The sequence below is a fragment of the Lycium ferocissimum genome, chromosome 3, assembly GCF_029784015.1.
Source record: "Lycium ferocissimum isolate CSIRO_LF1 chromosome 3, AGI_CSIRO_Lferr_CH_V1, whole genome shotgun sequence".
Taxonomy (NCBI): domain Eukaryota; kingdom Viridiplantae; phylum Streptophyta; class Magnoliopsida; order Solanales; family Solanaceae; genus Lycium; species Lycium ferocissimum.
Genome location: NC_081344.1, coordinates 12,936,180 through 12,956,461, shown reverse-complemented (window position 1 = coordinate 12,956,461; position 20,282 = coordinate 12,936,180). Strand labels below are relative to the sequence as shown.

General features: G+C 33.0%; 1 protein-coding gene across 3 annotated transcripts; it reads left to right on the top strand.

Moving 5' to 3' along the window:
* Positions 1-12,530: 12,530 nt before the first annotated feature.
* LOC132049768 (protein yippee-like) lies at positions 12,531-19,211 on the top strand. Of its 3 annotated transcripts, XM_059440691.1 has the most exons (7): positions 12,531-12,552; positions 13,187-13,295; positions 13,586-13,695; positions 18,144-18,187; positions 18,531-18,639; positions 18,725-18,780; positions 18,873-19,211. In XM_059440691.1, exons 3-7 carry the CDS (start codon positions 13,600-13,602, stop codon positions 18,952-18,954), a joined length of 387 nt encoding a protein of 128 aa, XP_059296674.1. In that variant the 5' UTR covers positions 12,531-12,552; positions 13,187-13,295; positions 13,586-13,599; the 3' UTR covers positions 18,955-19,211. The 3 variants fall into 3 exon arrangements, with proteins under 3 accessions (XP_059296674.1, XP_059296675.1, XP_059296676.1); XM_059440692.1 differs by lacking the exons at positions 12,531-12,552; positions 13,187-13,295 and adding an exon at positions 13,332-13,469; XM_059440693.1 differs by lacking the exons at positions 12,531-12,552; positions 13,187-13,295 and adding an exon at positions 13,358-13,385.
* The last annotated feature ends 1,071 nt before the right edge of the window (positions 19,212-20,282 follow it).

Here is a 20,282-nt window from a genome sequence, read left to right as displayed (position 1 = left end):
CGCTTATGGAGTTTCTGCTTCTTGTTCATGTTAAATCAATAGATAATCACGTTTTTTTTACCTTCAAACAATAGATTCTATTCAACAAATTCAAACTCCTCAAATCAAATTAAAGATAACTTCGAAATCTATAAATGTCAAAATTGAGCTTTGTCATATACTTGGCTTGTATTTAAAAAATGAATTACTCCAAATATTGTTGCTAATATTTGTGTATTTCATTATTTTCTCTGAATTGTTGAAATTTTACTAAAGGTACTGTCACACATAGGCTTGTCTGGTGGAAGAAGAGATAGGGAGTTCATGTGCATATGTAGAAAGAGAGAGGAGAAGGAGGGAGTGGGTCATATTTTGTAAAATTTTAAAAAATAGGTTAATTTTGATAGCATTATTACCCTAATTAACATAGGGTGTAATTTGGCCTATAAAATAATGTGTGACCCCCATAATTGTGGGCCCTTAGGCAACTGCCTATGTGGCCCAAAAGTTTTGAGCGGACACTGTAATTTGAAATAAAATAAAAAGGCCAAAAGTAGTATTTAATACTAGTGCTTTCTCTCAGAGCTCTTCAATTAAAATTTAGGGCATTTTACATAAATAGCAAACATTTAGGGTTTAATCAAGCTGCATAGCTAATGTTTCAATATTTACGTTCTGTAGCAAATCAGCCCAGCTCCCACATGTATATTCAATTTTTTTTTTAGCTGTATTCATGAATACAACAATTTTTTTCTAACTGTATTAATAAAATAACTATCTGTATTCATAAATTGGCTTGTTGTATTCATGAATACAACGATTAAAAACCGAAAACATATACACTAATAATTACACAAAATACATCATATTTTAAAATTATGTATACAACAAATACGACGAAAAAAATACGAGATAAAACATTCATACACCAAAAAATTAACAAATATGCCATATTTTTCGGTATGTATATACAACAAATACGAAAAAAAATACGTATACAACATAGATACACCAAAAAATTAACAAGTACGCCATATTTTTCGGTATGTATAAAACAAATACAAGCGAAAAATATTGTATATACGGTAAATATACAACAAATACAGCAAAAATCTAGATTTTTTCTAGATCTGACCGGAAAAAATTCTAGCAAATACAACGACAATATTTTTTTTTATACGTAGATATCGAGTTTTTTCTTCTTCTCAGAAGAAGCCACCGTCAATCTTTCTTGATACATATTCGAAATATTAATATCGATCCGTCATAGATCCGAGCTTTTTTTCGTTTTTGCTTCCAACAATGCTCAGATCCGTCACTATTGGCGCTTTTCCGGTGTAGATCTGAGTTTTTTTTTTCTTTGTTGGCGCCGGAGACGAAAGGGAAAAAGGGTATGGCCGGAGAAGAAAGGGAAAAGGGGAAGGGGCTGGTAGTGACAGTGGTGAAGGGGCACGGCATTTCGCCGGAGCTCCGGCGGCGGTGGTGGCCGGCGGCGGAGCAGTGGGGAGAAGAAGGGAGAGAGAGATGGGTTGGAAGTGAATAGTGGGATGAGTATTCTATTTTGTGTGTGTATATATATAGTTACTAAATGGTATTAATACATAAATATTTGCTATGAGAAATAATTAAATTAAATTATAGCTACTAAATGTCAATACCCACTATATGTTTGTTATATCATGTAGTTATTCCTAAAATTTACAATCATTAACTGTAGGGGTGGGCATAAACACCAAAACCGAAAAACCGGACCGAACCGAATTAATTCGATTTTTTGGTTTCGATTTTTCAATTTTTCGGTTCGGTTTTCGGTTTCTTTTAATAACAATTTCGATGTTCGGTTCGGTGTTCGGTTCCGGTTTTTCGGTTAAACCGAATTTTTTTTTTTTTACTACATGAATACAATTTATTTTTGGGAAAAAAAACATAAGTAGACAATAATATTATAATATTTACATACTCTTAGCAACTAAATGTTATTAAACATTACATGACAAGTTAAATGTTTTATAGTAAATCAAATTGCTATATATAAGGAAACCCTTCGTACGTGAATAACTCCAATACCTATTTGTTTTTCATAGTATAACTGCTTCTTTTATACAATTTCATACTTCCTCCTTATTCTCGCAAGATTTTTTTCCAATTTTTTTTCTTACCTTCTCTACTTCCTCCTTATTCTCAACTTCTTTCATTGTTTCATAAAAATAAAATCTCGGTTTTTCATTTAACACTACAAGATATTGAATACAAGTATACTAATAATTTGAGTGTTGATTTTTATTATATATAGTATAATAAAAATGTTATACATAGAATAATATTCATATAATTTATTTCACCTATTATAATAAATTAGATATAACTCACATAATTTGATTATACACTATATAAAATTTTATATACCTCGTATGATTTTATTATACGTTGTATAGTACATTATATTTTGTATATAGAAGATATTATCTTGTATGTGTGGATGATCACTATGGTTGGATTCTAAAGTCGTCAAACCTTCAAACATTTAGTCTAGCGTAAACCTCCGTAACTCGAAGCAATCAAGAAGGAAAAATGGAAATAAATGGAGAGATTTGTAATTGCTAAAAAAACCGAATTAAAAAATCGAAACCGAACCGAACCGAACTTCAAAAAAAAAATGAACCGAACCGAACTAATTCGGTGCGGTGTTATTATCCACTTTCAAAAAACCGAAACCGAAAACCGAACCGAACTTTGAAAAAAACCGAACCGAAAAACCGAACGCCCACCCCTAATTAACAATTAGGCTACTAAAACCCAAACTCAACAATTTTATCCTCTACTTACAGAACTAACTAAAGAAACAAAAACATGGAAAAGAAAACAACAAATTAAAGGAAGAAGAAGAGATAAATACATTGCAAGCGTATAAATCAGTGAGAATAGCACCCCAGCCTTCATGACTATAGCTGAACTGTACTATTGATGATCCAAATAGAACTATTTGTGGTCTATTTGGTCCAACCATCCTTAGTTTTCTCTTAGTCTGTTTCTTTTTTGGTCTCTGTGTCTGTCTTTACAACTCTTTTTAAGAAGACTTGTAGAGTAGAAGGACCAACAACCTCAATTATTTAATGGAAAAGGGCCAAATATACTCATGTACTATTGAAAAAAGAGTTAAATATACTTTCGTTATACTTTGAGTCTAAATATATCCCTGCCGTTATATTTTGAGTTTAAATATATTCCTGCTTTATACTTTAGCACAGATATACCCCTCATTTTAACTGAAGGACACGTGTCATCATCCTATTTGCCTATTTTAAACTATCCACTAATTAATTAAAAATCAACTCATAACCCAGTATCCAAGTAAAAGATCCATGACCCGAAAAATTTGAATGGTGCATTTTAATTTTCTTTCGGTTTTGAATTAATTAAAAAAATCTATTTGTTTGGTTCGTTATTTGACTGAAAATACTTGTGTTTCGATCCGCTTCAATGCTTTGAAAAAAGAAGAACATGAAAATGGAATTCTAGATGATCGGAATTTATACCATGCGAACTTCCTTTTAGAATCATCCGAACAAAATGTTAGTTAGAGTGAACTCAAACTTCTTGCATTTGAGCTTTGTTAACTCCCTTATATCCTGAGAAGTTAGAATGGTTTTATGATTTCTAACGAGGTAAGGTAGACTGAAGAATTTTTGCTCGGGCAGGACCTCTTATCCACCATTTGGTAGTTATCGTCGTGCATTGAGTAGCTCCGGCATACCGGCGAACAGGGTGCCCGGCATTTGAAGAAGCAGCCATTGAAAAATAGGATATCTGGTCACGAGTCTTTTAATTGGACACCGGATTATGAGTTGAATTTTAATTAATTAGTGGATAGTTTAAAATGGGCAAATAGGATGATGACAAGTGTTTCTCCGTTAAAATGAGAGATATATTTGTACTAAAGTATAAAGAAGCGATATATTTGAAGCCAAAGTATAACGGCAGGATATATTTGGATCCAAAATATAACGAAGGTTATATTTAAACCTTTTTCAATAGTACAGGGTATATTTGGCCCTTTTCCGATTATTTAAATAGGAAAACATCAACATTCTTACACCGTTGCATGTCCCCTTTTTATTGTATATTCTTGTATTAGAAAATTTTCTTTCCACCTCGGCAAATGCTAAACTTATGTGTGGGTTTGTTCTTCTTTTAAAAGCACTCATTGCAAGTTGCAACCGCAGTTGTCAATTTTTAACTCATTGCTTCATTGCTATAGGTACGCTGAAAAGTACGACAATAGAATAGTGGGGGTGGGGCATATCAAATTTTTCAATTTTTGAAATTAACTTCTTAGGGAAATTCAACTGGGGCTACCCACTTTAAGCATAATTTAGGACCCATTTGGCCATGCGAATTATTCATTTTTTTTCGAAATTTTTTTTCCACTTTTTTCTGGAATTTGGAATTTTTTCACAATTTTCACTTTTTGGACTGTTACTTTTCTCTTTCATTTTTCAAATTTTACCCTTCAAGTTGGGAAGGTACTGCACATGACTGTAGAGTGCTTGAGAATGTGATTGTTGATTCGGAGGCAAAATTTTCTTTTCCACCACAAGGTATATAACCTAAAATACATTATATTTCATTTGTTGTTAGCTTGTTTGAGTAGTTACTTTGATAGATAAATATTACGTTGTTGACGCTGGTCTTCGGAACATGAGATGATTTTTAGCGCCATACAAAGGAATATAGTACCATTTGAAGGACTACAGAGGGAGTGAAAGAGAGCCTCAAAACGGCAAAGAGTTATTTAACTGTAGACACTCATCTTTACGCAATGTGATCGAAAGAACATTTGGAGCATGGAAAAGTAGATTTAGAATATTCCAACATGTCATGAACAATTATGATGTAGACACACAAGTTAGGATTGTGATTGATTATGCTGTGTTGCATAATTTTTTACGGGAACACCAAAGCAGTGATGGAATATTTATAGAGTATGAACATGATGATATAGATGTTGATGGCACCGCTGAACAAGGAACGGGGATTAACAATGCATCTTCGTCTTCTCGGTCAGCTGATCGGGAAATGCATGCTCGACGAGAACAGATTGTTCACACAATGTGGGAGGATTATATTAAAGAATATCAAATTAATAGTGTTGTTGAGTTTTAATAATTATGTTCAGAGATTTTGATGTAATTATGTTTATTAATTCCTGTCAATATTTCCTTAGTCGTGAGTTGCTCGCTCTTTTATTCACCAGTTAGTGCTTTGTAATGTTTCTCTAGTTATTCTTGGCTGTGTTTGTGAAGAGAATATCAGTATTTACATCTATGTAGATATTTGAGAACTATTGTTTTCTATCTTGGGTGATTTTTCTAGTTCTTAAAAATTGGGGGGTATAAATCAGATTTGATGTTTATTGAAAAAAGTACATTCAAAAAAGCAAATACTATAATCAACTCCAACTCCAACTTCAAAAATTCCAAAAAAAAGTGAATTTGTTTTTGGTATCTATGGCCAAACGCCTACTTAGTATGTCATAAATAGGTATATACATATTTCTATTATATATAAGCGTGGAGGAGGGACGAACACCGCTCCTCCAGCTTGTACCATGAGCTTCACAAATTGTACACGCAATGAATGCTTGTACCATAAGCTATATAACTTGTACACTTTATCCAACTATTTTTATATCCCACGTAGACATATGTCATAGTACTTAATATTTATTCCTTTCTCATGTATAGACGTATGCACTTCAAATTTAATTCTCCGACACATTTATTTCCTCCGTGCACTTTTACTTGTTCACTTTTGACTTTTCGTGTTCTAGTTGAATATTTATTCTCTTCTCATGTATAGACATATGCAGTTCAATTTTAATTCTTCTACTCAAATTTATTTCCTCCGTACACTTTAATTTGTTCACTTTTGACTTTTCACATTCTTTAAGAATTAATAAATCCCACGTGGATATATGTCCATAGATCAATATTTATTCTCTTCTCATACATACACGTGTGCACTTCTATTTTAATTCTCCGACACATATTTATTTCCTCCGTACACTTTTACTTGTTCACTTTTAACTTTTCACGTTTTTGCTGAATATTTATTTTCTTCCCATGTATACATGTATGCACTTCAATTTTAATTATCCGACACATATTTTTTTTCTCTGTGCACTTTTACTTCTTCACTTTTGACTTTTCACGTTTTTTAAGAAATAATAAATGAAGTACTCTCTTCGTCCCATATTACTTGGCCACATTACTATACTTGACTTTTCATGTTCTTTAAGAATTAATAAAAATGAAGTACTCCCTTCGACCATATTACTTGGCCACATTACTAAAATATATGTCTATTTTTCTATTTTATATTTTTCTTCTTTTCTATTTCTAATATATCTAAGTGTGAAGAGAGGACTAACACATCAATAGAAATTTGTACCACAAGCTATATAAATTGTACATTTTAACCAACTACTTTTTTATTCCACGTGGTCATAAGTCATAGTACTGAATATTTATCTCTTCTCATGTATACACGTATGCACTTCAAATTTAATTCTCCGTCACATTTATTTCCTCCGTGCACTTATACTTGTTGACTTTTGACTTTTCAAGTTCTTTAAGAATTAATAAATGAAGTACTCCCTCCATTCTATATTACTTGGTCACATTACTAAACTACTTTTTTACCGAATATTTATTCTCTGCTCATGTATACAAGTATGCACTTCAATTTTAATTGTCCGACACATCTTTATTTCGTCCATGCACTTTTACTTGTCCATAAATGAAGTGCCCAACATTACTAAAAATATATGTCCAAATTACTTGTTCATTTACAGAACCAAGAAAAAATAATTAAATCTTTCACATCTTATCCTCTTCGTCCCATATTACTTGGCCACATTACTAAAAATATATGTCCAAATTACTTGTCCATTTACAAAATCAAGATAAAATTAATTAAATCTTTCCCATCTTATCATTAGTAATAAATGTTTTTGAAAATAGTCAATTTTGATTAGAATGTATTTATTGGAGAGAAGATAAGATAGTAAAATATATCTTTTTACTTACGATTTCTTAAAGGGCGTGCAAAGGAAAGTGACAAGTAATATGGGACAGAGAGAGTATATATTTTACCATAATATTCATATTTATTGGTGTAATTCTCAATAGCCTTCGAAAATAATTTGAAAATAGGTAATTAAGGGGTAAAATTAATAATAAGAACACACAAATATTCACTCATTAATTCCATGGAAATTAATGGCCAGCCCCTTCTGCATGATTCTCACCGCTCTTCTTGCGTTGCCTAGCTTGATGGTCCCCATGATAAATAAAAGAATACAAAAAAAAGGATGACATGTATACAAATATGTATGCCTATAATATATGCGTAGTCGTTATCTTTATACACAATCAACATAATTGAAGTTTCACACTAATTAATAATTGCATTTGTCAATACTTTAAACGTGAAGAGAGGACGAACAATAGCAATGCATTTGTACCAAAAGTTATTTTAATTCTCCTACACATAACTTGTTCACTTTTGACTTTTCACGTTCTTTGATAATTAATAAATAAAGTATATATTTTATCATAATATCCATATTTATTGGTATATAGTCTCAATAGCCTCAGACAATGATTTGAAAATGAATAATTAATGTGAAGGGTAAAATAAGAAGAAGATTTTTTTCTTCCTTCATATGTTAATGTCGACAAGTAAAAGTAAAGAGAGGGAGTAACTTTTATCCCCGTTTTATCCCCGTTTCCTTCATTGTCAATACTTTACCTATTTACTCTCCTTTGCAGTCTCTGATTATTGTTTCTTTATGTTTATAAAATGTATTACTTTATATTTTCATTTCAGAATTAAAATTTGGTGATTAATAATATAACATATATCTTTCTAATTTTGATTTCTTTGTAACAATTTGTTTTATCTATAATTGTTAATATAAAAAAAATTATATTATATTTTTAATTAATTTAATAAAAATATTTTATTAGTTTTGCTTTTAAAAATTCCAATATATACAACAATAGTTCTTATATTTGGATCGAACGATTTACTTAATTGAAATGGATATCAACACAATCGGTATACATATAAAATATTAAAGAATTTAAAAGAAAAAATTTAGAATCAAAATATTAATTTTCCCCATATTCTTACTAATTTTCTTTTACACTGATGAATAACTTTCATTGTCATGATAATGAGAAAAAAGTCCGACTCTTTCCATCTCAAAGACTTAATTCCATCAACTCCATTTTTTTAATTATAACTAAAGTGATGGTACATAAAATACATTTTGTATGTGTTGCTATATATAATAACAATTAGAATGTTTTTAAAAGTTATTTTCAAAATATAATACCTTAAAATATTTACGAAAACGTAACGATAATTAAAGTAAATAAACAAAACATGACGGATTTTCATATTTTTTTCGTTTTTTATTTTTTTTCCCGAAATATATATATTTTTATAAATATTAAACACGTACAGTAAAATATTAAACACGTACATATCTATTAGACACAATTAAGTTATGGCAAAAAGAAAATCCCAATATCAGGCCATGACAACTGGGTACGAAAAGGTAAGCATCTTAGCAAGCTTACTTTGTATTTTACATGCACATTCATATTTGCGTTCATACATCAAAACTCTTGCCAGCTGCAATCTAAATATATTTTTTGTGGGAGTATTTATTTTTTTTCGATATTATTTAGTTACTAGTTTTACCTCTAGCTATTAGCCATCCCCAACTAGTAATGTGATACAAATGGTTTTGACCAATACAATCATAAATTCAAGAGAATTAAATTGGGCAGGTTGAGATGTCTTTCATCCTGCTTGGACAGCCACCTCCATTTTCCCAGCCTTGGTATTGATCTGGATTCTGGAATTAATTAATTTCTTGTCACTTCGAATTCCAAAGGAATGCAGAGCTGGACCTTGAAAAGGGACTTTGTGAGTTTATGTTAGTGTATAAACATCTGCCCATTGGGCTTAGCTGCTGATCCACACAAAAAAGGTAAAATTTAAGTGGGATGATTAGTAAAAAGTGGCAATTTTTAATGCGAATATAAAATTTAAACAAAAATATCCTTAGTTAAAACACGAAAAAATTCCAACACATGGTGCTGGAGTTCAAACTTTGATAAGTGGAACTCCGACAAATGTGTTGGAGTTTCGAACTCCATGAACAATTAATGGAGTTCAAACCTTTATCAGTTCAAACTCCAGGAACGATTCATGGAGTTCAAACTTTTTACAATCTAAATGTGAAATTTTCTGAAGGTTCAAACTCCATAGATGATCCATGGAGTTCAAACTTTTCATAATCTAAGTGTAATAAATTGCTAGAATTTCAAAATTCAAACTACAAGAACAATTCACGGAGTTCCAACAAATAAATGTTCGAACTCCAGTAAAAAAATTCTGGAGTTTTTTTCCTTGTTTCTAATTATAGGGATATTTTTGTTAAAATTTTATTTTTACATTAAAATAATTAAACATTAAAATAATTTTGAAATACTGGCTGCAACTTAACTAAAGGTCTAAAAAATGGCTACTCCCTCTATCCCAATATATGTGATATACTTTGACTAGACACATAGTTTAAGAAATAAAGAATTTTTTTTGAAACTTGTGGCCTAAAACAAGTCATAGATATTTGTGTGACTATAAATCATTTCATTAAGGGTAAAAGGGGAAATTTGAACTTAAATTATTTTTAAATATAGAAATGTATTATTATTTTTTAGACAGACTAAAAAGAAAAATGTATCACATAAATTGAAACGAGAGAGTATTTCTTTTCAAAAAAAGGACAGTTTACCATGGTTGTCCTTTTGGGCTTTGCTATCCAAAGATGCTATAACTACTTTTTTTTTTGTACGGATTGGCCTTCATTTGGGGTGGTCTTTAATTTTTCCCTTCAAATTGGTGGTCTTTAAATTTTGCTCTTCGCCTAATACCCCGAGGTTGTCGGTTGGAATCTCAGCTCATTAAAAAAAAAAAAAAATCGAAGGTTGAGTTTTTGGCAACCTCTGCCTAGCTATTTTTAAAAAAAAAACTGAGCAGGAATTCAAACCCGAAACTCTGAGGTTTTAGGTGAAGGACAAAAGTTAAATACTTTCATTTTGATGGCTAAAACTTAAAGACCACCCCAATATAAGGACATTACTGCTAATTGGCCCTGTAACTGTGAAAGGCCCACTTAACTACTGGGCCTATCCACTTGGATAAGGGTCATTCACACAAATATCCTTACTCGGGGGTGGTCTTTAATTTATGTCCCTCAAATTGCTAGTCTTTAATTTTTATCCTTCGACACTTTAAGTGGCTGAAAATATCCCTGAGATTCTGGGTTCAAACCCTAGCATAGTATAAAAGAAAACTCGCAAGGCAGAATCTAATAGCAAATTATGCCTATTCGGTCAAAATTAAGGCCTAACTTCTGTAGAATCTTAGCAGTGTAAAAAAAAAAAAATTGCCTTAAAAAAATTGCCTTGCGAAATTCAAAATTTTGGCTTATAGGGTAGAATTTAGTTATGCCTTATAAGGCAGAATTTTCTTAAAGATTTGCCTTGCGAAATTGTTTTTATTTTTATTGAGCTGGGTTCGAACCCAGAATCCCGGAGTATTTTTGGCCATTTTTTTAACCGAAGGGAAAAAATTAAAGACCAGCAATTTGAGGGGCGAAAATTAAAGACCAGCGCCTTTGAAAGCAATCCGCGGCTCGCGCAAAAAACACAGGACAACTCTCGATACGTTAAGCTTCTTTTGGTCCCAAACCCATTCCAATTTTAAGACATGATATACATATACACACACACACCCATGTTTGTAGTTCGAAAGGAAGAGGATCCCAGGAAATTTATTCGAACCTAATTCTTCCGAAATTTTCTATTCCAATAAACGGTATATATATATATATATATATATATATATATATATATATATATATATATATATATATATATATATATATATATATATATATATACACCCATGTTTGTAGTTCGAAAGGAAGAGGATTCCAGGAAATTTATTCGAACCTAACTCTTCCGAAATTTTCTATTCCAATAAACGGCCTTTGGTTGTCCAATGAGAATTGATTACCAGAAGGTTATTCTTTGATCTATTTTCACATTAATGGCCTTTGTGTTAAACATTATGTAAAGTTTAATGGCCTTTCGAAGTATATCTAGCTAACCCCCTCCAAAGAAAAAAGAAGCTTAATACGTAAGAGTCATGAAAAGAACGGCATTATCAAAACCAAGTCAGATGTGACATAATATTTGTTGAGCTTTCATTACAAGCAAGTACTTGAGTAATAATTTTATAGATTGATGATTTTCAATTTTCTCCTCGATCCTTTAATTTGGACTTAAGGAAACAAAACAACTGGAACTAAATATTTACAAACTACAAACTAGTTTTGTTATGAAAAAGGAAGGTTTTATGTACTATAATTAAGTTTATAGTTTATGCTACCAGAAAGTTGTGTGTTGTTGTGGCTCTCACCTAATTATCAAAAGACGTATATCTAATTCTCCAACAAACTTATTAAGTTCGAAACACGTATGATAATATAGAAACAATATGTTCATTTACTTCAACAAAAATCGAAAGAACTTATTCGTTGATGCAATAATAATTAATTTTTGTGATACTTACATCCCAATTTTGATATATGAAAATTATATAGGTTGGTTTCTAACATGCTTTCATACGAATAATTAACATTATTAATGCTAATATCACATGCCAAAATTTAAGATTTTCTTTACTCGTAAACAGGTCTTAGGAGATAGTTTACAAGTCGAAGGGTGTGTTTGGTATGCTGAAAAATGTTTTTCAAGAAAATATTTTTTTTTTCAAAAAATAAGTGATTTTTTTACTCATTTTTTTTGTGTTTGGTACGTAAGTTGGAAAATATTATTTTAAGGGCATTTGCATATATTCAAAGAAAAATACCATTAGGTTTTTGAATTCAGAGTACAACTTCTAGTGATAGGGGTTAGCATGGCGGAGGTGGGGTAGCGTGGGGGTAGGCAAGGCAGGGGTGTGGGGCTAGATGGGTTAGGGGTAGGTAAGGGTGGATAGTGCGGGGGTGGGTTGGGATGCATTATTCTGCTTTTATTATCCAAAGCATATTTTCCCTCAAACATTTAGGAAAAACATTTCTACTATTTTGAGGAAAACATTTTTCATAGAAAAACATATTTCAAGATATTTAGTGCGCAATGAAACAAGGAAAAAAAAATAATACCTTTTCCAGTCATATACTACACACACCCCAAATATACAATTCAAGAAATAATGTCGCTAGTTTAAGTTAACTCATAAGTCTAGTTTAAATTTTAGGTCTCATAAATCTATTTTACCATTTCTCAATTTAATTATGTGAAAAAAAAAACTAAATATAAAAGATGGAGGGATATACTAGTAATATTTATCATGCAAATTGTTGGCAAAAAAAAAAAAAAAAAAAGAGGAAATATGGCAGCTGCAAATCCGGAGTTTAATTCTTATGTAAGGTATGGTATGTTATAGTATGGTGTTGTATTGTATTGTACCGTATTAATTAACATAATGTTTGGATAGACAGTATCGTTTGTTGTGGTTTAATAACATTTGTATTGTTTGGTTTGACTGTATAATACTGTATAATAACTTGTAAGTTTACTAAAATACCCTTAACTCTTAATTAGAAATTAGTTTAAAAAATAAGTAGGAAGTGAGTGGGGGTAGTGGAGGGGTGGGTGGGATGATGGTGGGGTAGTGGTGGTGAGGGGTAGTGGGTGGTTGTGGGATGAGGATGGGGGTAGTGGGTGGTGGTGAGGGGTAGTGGGTGGTGGAGGGGTGGGTGGGGTGACATGGGTGGTTGTGGGATAAGGGTGGTAGGGTGGGGGTGAGGGGTAGGGTGAGGGTGGGGTGGATGGTGGAGGGTAGGGTATAATGGGAAAATGAAATATGTAACCACGGAAAAACCACCAAATCCGTAGTTACAAAAATTGGGACTTTTCATGGTTATATAACCATGGGATGAACCACGGGTTTACAATACCATACCACATAATTTTAAGAACAATGAAAACAAACATGGTTTTATACAAAACCATACATTAATGAACCATGGGAAACCACCATCCAAACAGGGGTTTAGTGGGTTTCTCAAAATTTCCATCACATTGCCATGCTATAATTGACATAACACATGCCTCAATTGTTGTAAATATTAATAATACTTTTCTCTCTTTCCAATCATTGATTAGGTGAGATCATTTTTTTTTTCCTTTCATCTGTATTTTCGATGTTGTAGAGTATACTGTATCATATGATATTTACGTACTCATGTCGAACTGGTACGATATGGATCGGTTATTTTGTACCAATAATGTAGCACTAATTTTGCAAAATTATCGTACAGGATACTTACACTGATTCATGTAATGTGTTTACACAAATCTTATTTTGATCTTGTGGTTCTTCTCTATTATTTCTTCTTTGGGTTTTTATTTATGATTTGATTAGTGATAAAACAGTGATCTTTGTGGTTTTGAAGGGTAATTAGAGAAGATGGGTAGGCTATTTGTGATAACTCTTGAAGGAAACAGCTATAAATGCAAGCACTGTCAAACCCATCTAGCTTTGGCTGATCACATTATTTCTAAGGTATATATCTATCTGCATATAATACACCATGTATTACTTTTAGTAGTAATATTTAGTTATCCCGTAGTTTCTTATTCTTCAATGTGTATTGCTATCCGTAGTTGCATTTGTTTTGTATCTTGCTATTTTGTTGTCTTATATTATTTTTGAGATCGGGTCTATTGGAAACAACCTCTCTTCCTCACAAAGATAGGGGAGTGGCAGAGCCACATGTACTCAAGGGGTGTCAATTTTACACTGGATTGTGTAGCTAGGTAAATTTCTTTATGTATATATACTATATATTGACTCCTCTTGGCTTCTTCGTGGGTTTACCCTTTTATAATCTGACATCCCTTAGTGAAAATTTTGACTCTGCCACTAGGTAGGGGTAAGGTCTGCACACATCGTCCCTCCCTGCACATTTGTGGGATGCAATGGTATGTTGTTGTTGTTGTATACACATGTATTACTGATTGCCTGGATTCCTTTATTTTTATGGATGATGTCTTTTGTGATTTTATATTAAGGTTGTATTAGGAATCTGCAGGTGGACTTGAAATTTTGTAAGTTTCATAAAAGATTCATTTTTTTGTAAGGATAAAAAGATGCTTTATTTATTGACATTTTCGTAAGCTACAAGCAGGGGTGGAGCTCCAATTCTACTAATGGGTCCGGTACCCGTAGCTTTGGCCCATATCCTGTATTTGTGTTAAAAGATCAACTTACTGTGTATAAATAATTTATCGAGAACCCACTAAGTTGCCTTTTCTAGGATTTGGAGCCCATAAACTCAATATTCTAGCTCCACCGGCTGCCTAGAAGAGAAACTGCGTTACCATATATATCCTGCTAACTTCAGTGCTGATATTAGTTCTGCCTATTAGGGAACTGATTTGAGCAGAGTGGAATGAATACAGAGGATGCATATAACTGGTCATAACTAATATTGGATCGAGGCATACTTGATTTATAGATCTTTTGTGCCGATATTGTTTCTTGGAACTTTGGACATACTTGGTCGAAATGTTTGTCTTCTGTTAGAAGGGACTTAGTTGCAGTCTACTGCAAGCTCCTTATTTCCATCATAGCTATATGATATCTAACACCTTATTGCAAATGGAGAAAGAATATAATTTTCTTGTCTAGTATATTTCCATACTCTGAAGCTCAAAAGAAAAAAGAAAAAAGAAGAAACTTTCTATACGGTGGGAGTTAGGATAGACCGAAAGACGGAGGGTGTGGGCCACGCTGTGGATGAGCCTGCTTGAGAGTCAGGGCCAGCTGTTTCCACCAATGTTAATATTGACAAAGTAGCTCGGAATTCAAACGGAACCATGAAGCAGTATTAAAGAGTACAGGTTTTAGGATAATTAGAAGTAAGATAGAATATTGCACTATAAGTTTAGTTCCTAGAAGTGGAACAAAGGGGAGGTGAAGTAAGATTGGGTAGGATTCTTAAATGCAGACAGTTTAGAAATCTAGGTGGTCTTCGAGGAGAATGGCTAAAGGCAAGTTCTAGTGATGGTTGTGTAACCAACAATGTTATATGTAAGTGAATGCTGAGCCTCAAACATGTATTCTAAATGAGTAGTTTGGAAATGCGGATCTTAAGATAGATATAGGGTTATACAAGATTGGACCAGATGAGAAATGGTTACATCATATAGAGGATACAAGCAACATTCACATAGGATAAAAAGAGAGAAGGACGATTGAGATAGTGTCATGTTCTTTGTAAACTTGAAAATACGCTGATCAACATGTGTGATACCGTAATGATTGAAGGTTCTAAAAGAAGACAAGGTAGAACTAAAATTGCAAGCAGCCAAATTGTCTCAAAATACCTAAATCCCTTCGAATCATTGTGGATCTTGCTAAGAGCTAACAAAATGGAAGGAAATGATCCATCTGGACAATACTAGTTGGATTAAGGCCTAATTGTCACCCACAATACATACATGAGGTTCAGTGTGAGTCTTTTTAGTTTGGTTGAATATTTGTATGTCCATGTAGGAATAAGTGTAACATTTATAGAGCCTATAATTTATGGAACCATTAAGTTGTCTAAAATATGTCAGTATTTGAACGAAATAGGCTCGAATAATGAGGAATGGATATAAAGGATTCATATGGCCGACCCAACTAATTTGGGGGCTGAGGTAAAGTTGATTGAGTTATGGTGTTTCCACCAACTTCTTTATTATATCAATTATCAACTATTAAAAAAGTGAAGTTTTTAGTTCTATTCAGAAAAAAGAGTCAATAATTCTGTGATATATCATCCTCGGAATGGAAAATGGATCAGTTTCTGATTTTAACCATCGCATGATTATAATTATCTCTCTCTCTCTCCCCCCTCTCCTTTCCCTTTCCCCACTTCTCACCCCACCACCCCCACCAAATTGGTGCCTTTGCTACTAGTTGGAAACTTGGAATGGAATATGAGAAGCGACCTAGCTAGATATATCCCAGTAAAAATGTAGGCTATTATCTTGGAGTGATAAACATCTTGAGGTACTAGAGTCTTGATATGGGGAGAAAGCAAAGGCTGGAGAGATGATAAGTGTCCCTCAGAAGTTCTCCGTTATCCAACTTGGTAGGCAACCTTCTCTCTTTAAGAGTTACTTGATTTGCCTCCATGTAGGACTAGACTATGTTTAGCCCAAACTGTATTCATTTGCATTCTTGTAGGGGTCTCCCATCAACTAATAATGATGGACTCATTTTCGCTTTTGCACTTTGAGTAACAGTGCTTTAGAGAAATACAAGTCTCTTCAAATTATAGGATCTTCAAGATACAATGAATTTGGAAGTTCTCATTTGCGCTTTAAAAAGTTCAGAATCATGAAGTTATAGGATCTTTGTGATTCGTGAATCTGTCACTACTGTAAGGGGATTAGTTAGGAAAGGGGGATCCTACTATTAGTTTGAATATGTTGGTCTCAGTTCATGTGGACCTATTATTTACTTGCCTTATTATTGTAGGTTTTATTAACTTGTTAAATCCTTAAATGTGCATGCAATTTACAAATGATTCTTTTCCATTTTAAGTTGCAGGATCAGATTCAATGATATCAAACAAGGGAAGGATCAATTAATTTCCTTTCATGCCAAAACAAACATTTAGAGAGATGAAAACTGTGCAAAAAATAAATTGGGTAGCCTAAGTGAAGCCTATGTTCTGAGATCAAGTTTGTGGCGCTCATAACGGACTTCAGATACAAGGGCGTCTTATCTATTAATTTTTTCTGGGGCCTAGACACGCCATTCTGATTGGTCAAAATTGTAGTCGTCGATTTAGTAGGATTGTGCAAATGTGTTGGCCCTGGCAGGATCCACAATGAAATGGATCCCACCAGTATGGTTCATTGAGGTTGGCTTCACATGGCTTATCTCTCATAATCTGCACCTCTGGAGTAGAGGCTAGTGTAGCTTGCAATAGATCAGCTACCCCGGGCAAGAATTACTGGGCCTAGTCTGGTCTTTTTAGCATAGGGCTGCTACAGAGTTTTCTTTTCTTTAAATGAGTTAAGTTGTAGATGACCACTAATTGCTGGGTTCACGTCTGCGTTTTTTCGAATAACCATGACTGATTACACTGGCACACTAATACTTCATTATCATTTATCTATCCTGTATCTATAGAAGATATTTTGGTCTGAATTGAATTTGCTGGATGTTTTCTGTAGTATATCGAAGTCATTCTAATACTATCACCAGTGAAACTTTGTTATACTAACCATGGTAGACGAAGACATGTAAAACATCAGCTATTTGATATTGTTAGGGAAAAGACGTAACAACCAAATAGAGCAACTGACATACTTCTTGTACTGACAACCTATGGTACCTGATGAATGTAATGGTTCGTGTTTATAAGTTACGTTTGTAGGTAATTATTTGATTTGTTTCATCTTGAAGGTTAGCCTTCAGTCTTAGTGGGTCCGGTCCATTTTTCTATGATGAAGTTTGGATAATTTTTCATTTGTTGTTATCAGTTTTATATAAAGACACCCAGAAAAACTGGTCCTTAAGCCTAACCTTTTCAATCTATTGCTATCTTATTCAAATCTCTGTGAGTATCGAACTCACTAGGTTGGAATATAAATGAAATTTGTCACTTTCTAATGGCTACACCCTTGAAAAGACCACCTTGAACCTTCATGTTCAATATATTGCTACCTTTTTCCTATCCCAGTGAATATTGAGCTTGCTAGGTTATTTCGAATTTTGAGTGGAGTTATTCACTTCTAATGGCTATTCCCTCGAAAAGAGCACGTTGGCCATTCTAATAAGCTTTGCTGACACTATTAGTAGTTCGTACTGGGGTTATTCCTGGGCTTCTGGATTATGTTGTTCTTTATGCTACTAACTGCAAACTGGGTCGCTTACAAATCATTACACTTGCGTGATTTCTGAATGCTTCACATATATGTATTCTAAGATGACCTTTGAGTTTTTTACAGTCATTCCACTGCAGTCATGGGAAGGCTTACCTCTTTGATAACGTGTAAGTGCTCTTTGACTTGTGAAGCTCAAATATACCTGCCATTTTATATGGATGTTCTTTTACACTTAAAAACCTTGAAGCTATAATAAATTTAAATTTGGCAGTGAATGTTTGTATTATATTGATTCAGGCATCTCTGCATTCTCTAGTAACCTTTTTTTTGGCTGGTAGTCTTTTTCAATTGCTTGAAGTACTAGCAACACAATTAATCTACTTGAGGTCACAACTTTCTTTGCATTTTCTGGAGATGTGATAGTTTAGCAACCACCATTCCATCCAATGCTTCATGATTCGCACTTGCAATTTTGTGTTTTATGTTTTTCTCCTTTTTTGTGCATTGCAGTGTGAATGTCACCGTTGGAGAGAAAGAAGAACGGCTGATGATGACCGGAATGCACACTGTTGTTGACATATTCTGTGTGGGGTGTGGCTCAATTGTGGGCTGGAAATATGTGAGTTTCCTGATCTGATTTTTAACTCTTCATCTAATCTCTAGTTATCCTGATATTCCTACTGACAACTCTCAAAATATTCCAGGAAGCTGCACATGACAAGACCCAAAAGTATAAGGAAGGGAAATTCATTCTTGAGAGGTATGTAGTGTGCTTTTGCGCTAGCTTAAGTATTGCGTCTTGCTATTTCAAGAGCCTAATTTTATTTTCTTTTTCTTTGTCCTACTGCATAGGTTTAAGGTCGCGGGTCCAGATGGAAGCCTCTATACAGTAAGCCACGATGCTCAGCTTGGTAGCGATGCAGATGAACCTTGAGTAGTCATCCTGGCATACCACTACTCATCCCTAAATAATCAAATATCTCTTTTTCAATTGTACATACTCTAACTTCCTGCCCTTGTTGGTACAAGCAAATCTTTGATTTTTCGTTAACATAGATGCTAATAGCCGATGTAGCCAAGTTTTGCAGGATACTTTTAGAACGGTCATCCTTTTCGTCCTAAACAATTTGAATTGGAAAATTTGCTCTTATTCTTCTAGTCTATCAGTTAGTATATCTAGCTTTTCCCTTTCTGACTTGTTTCGACAGAAGTGAAATATTCAGCAGGGGGCTGGTTCAAGCAACCGGAAAGATTCAGTATTTTGGCTGAGGCTTTTGTTTGATCTTAATCACACTGACAACTACATTTAGGGATAGAAATAGAAGGTATTATCGGTACTAAACAACATTCTCATGTAAGTAAATTTTTTCTTTAATTTCAGTGCTCAATTGCTGGAGGCATTTTACCAACTTTATTGAGTACCCCGGTGAAGTTCAAGCTTCACCAATGGACATTTTGATCTCCTGGAACTGAAAAAAAAAAAAAAAGAAGCAGCTTCGATTTGGAGGGTGAATGCTAAAATTCACCAGTTAATAGCATATTCCAATTTTAGGCTACACTTAGATTCTTCCTATCTCTACGTTAAATCTATTAGATTAGGTTTAAAGCCCCAAATCGCACTAATTAATCTAAAGTCCAATCCCTAATGTCCTCTCTCGAGTTTAATTAAAGATAATAGGGGATGTCCTAAGGTTGATCACTTACTTTGAAAAACAATAATATTACAAAATTAGTTAGACAAACGAAGACCCATTGATAGACTACTAAGCACCCAATTAATACTAGGGGCAAAAAACATATATGTACATAGTAAGAGGGTATATTTACAGAACATGACGATGCTTTTCAGTTTACAAAATATATCAATAGATTTGTTACAAAAACTACGAATCAAGTAAATTAAAAAGAAGTAAATAAAATACATTAAATAAACTGTTTTCTTTATTTTATCCATTTTTCTCTCTCCATTCAAAATTAAGAGATATTGTTCCTCATTTTTTCCAACTTTTGCTCTTTTATTTCATGCACTTTTCTCTCTCCTTTCAAAATTAAGAGATACTGTTCCCTAATTTTCTCCAACTTTTACTCAAAAAGTCTATTCTAATCGGTAATTTTTATGTACAAAGTTCATACACCAGAAAACATATATGTATAATTTTTGTATGCAATATGTATAACTGTATAAATTCGTTATAATTTTTATATATGAAGCATGTATAAAAATCATATGTGTATTTTGATTATGATTAAGTACATTTAAAT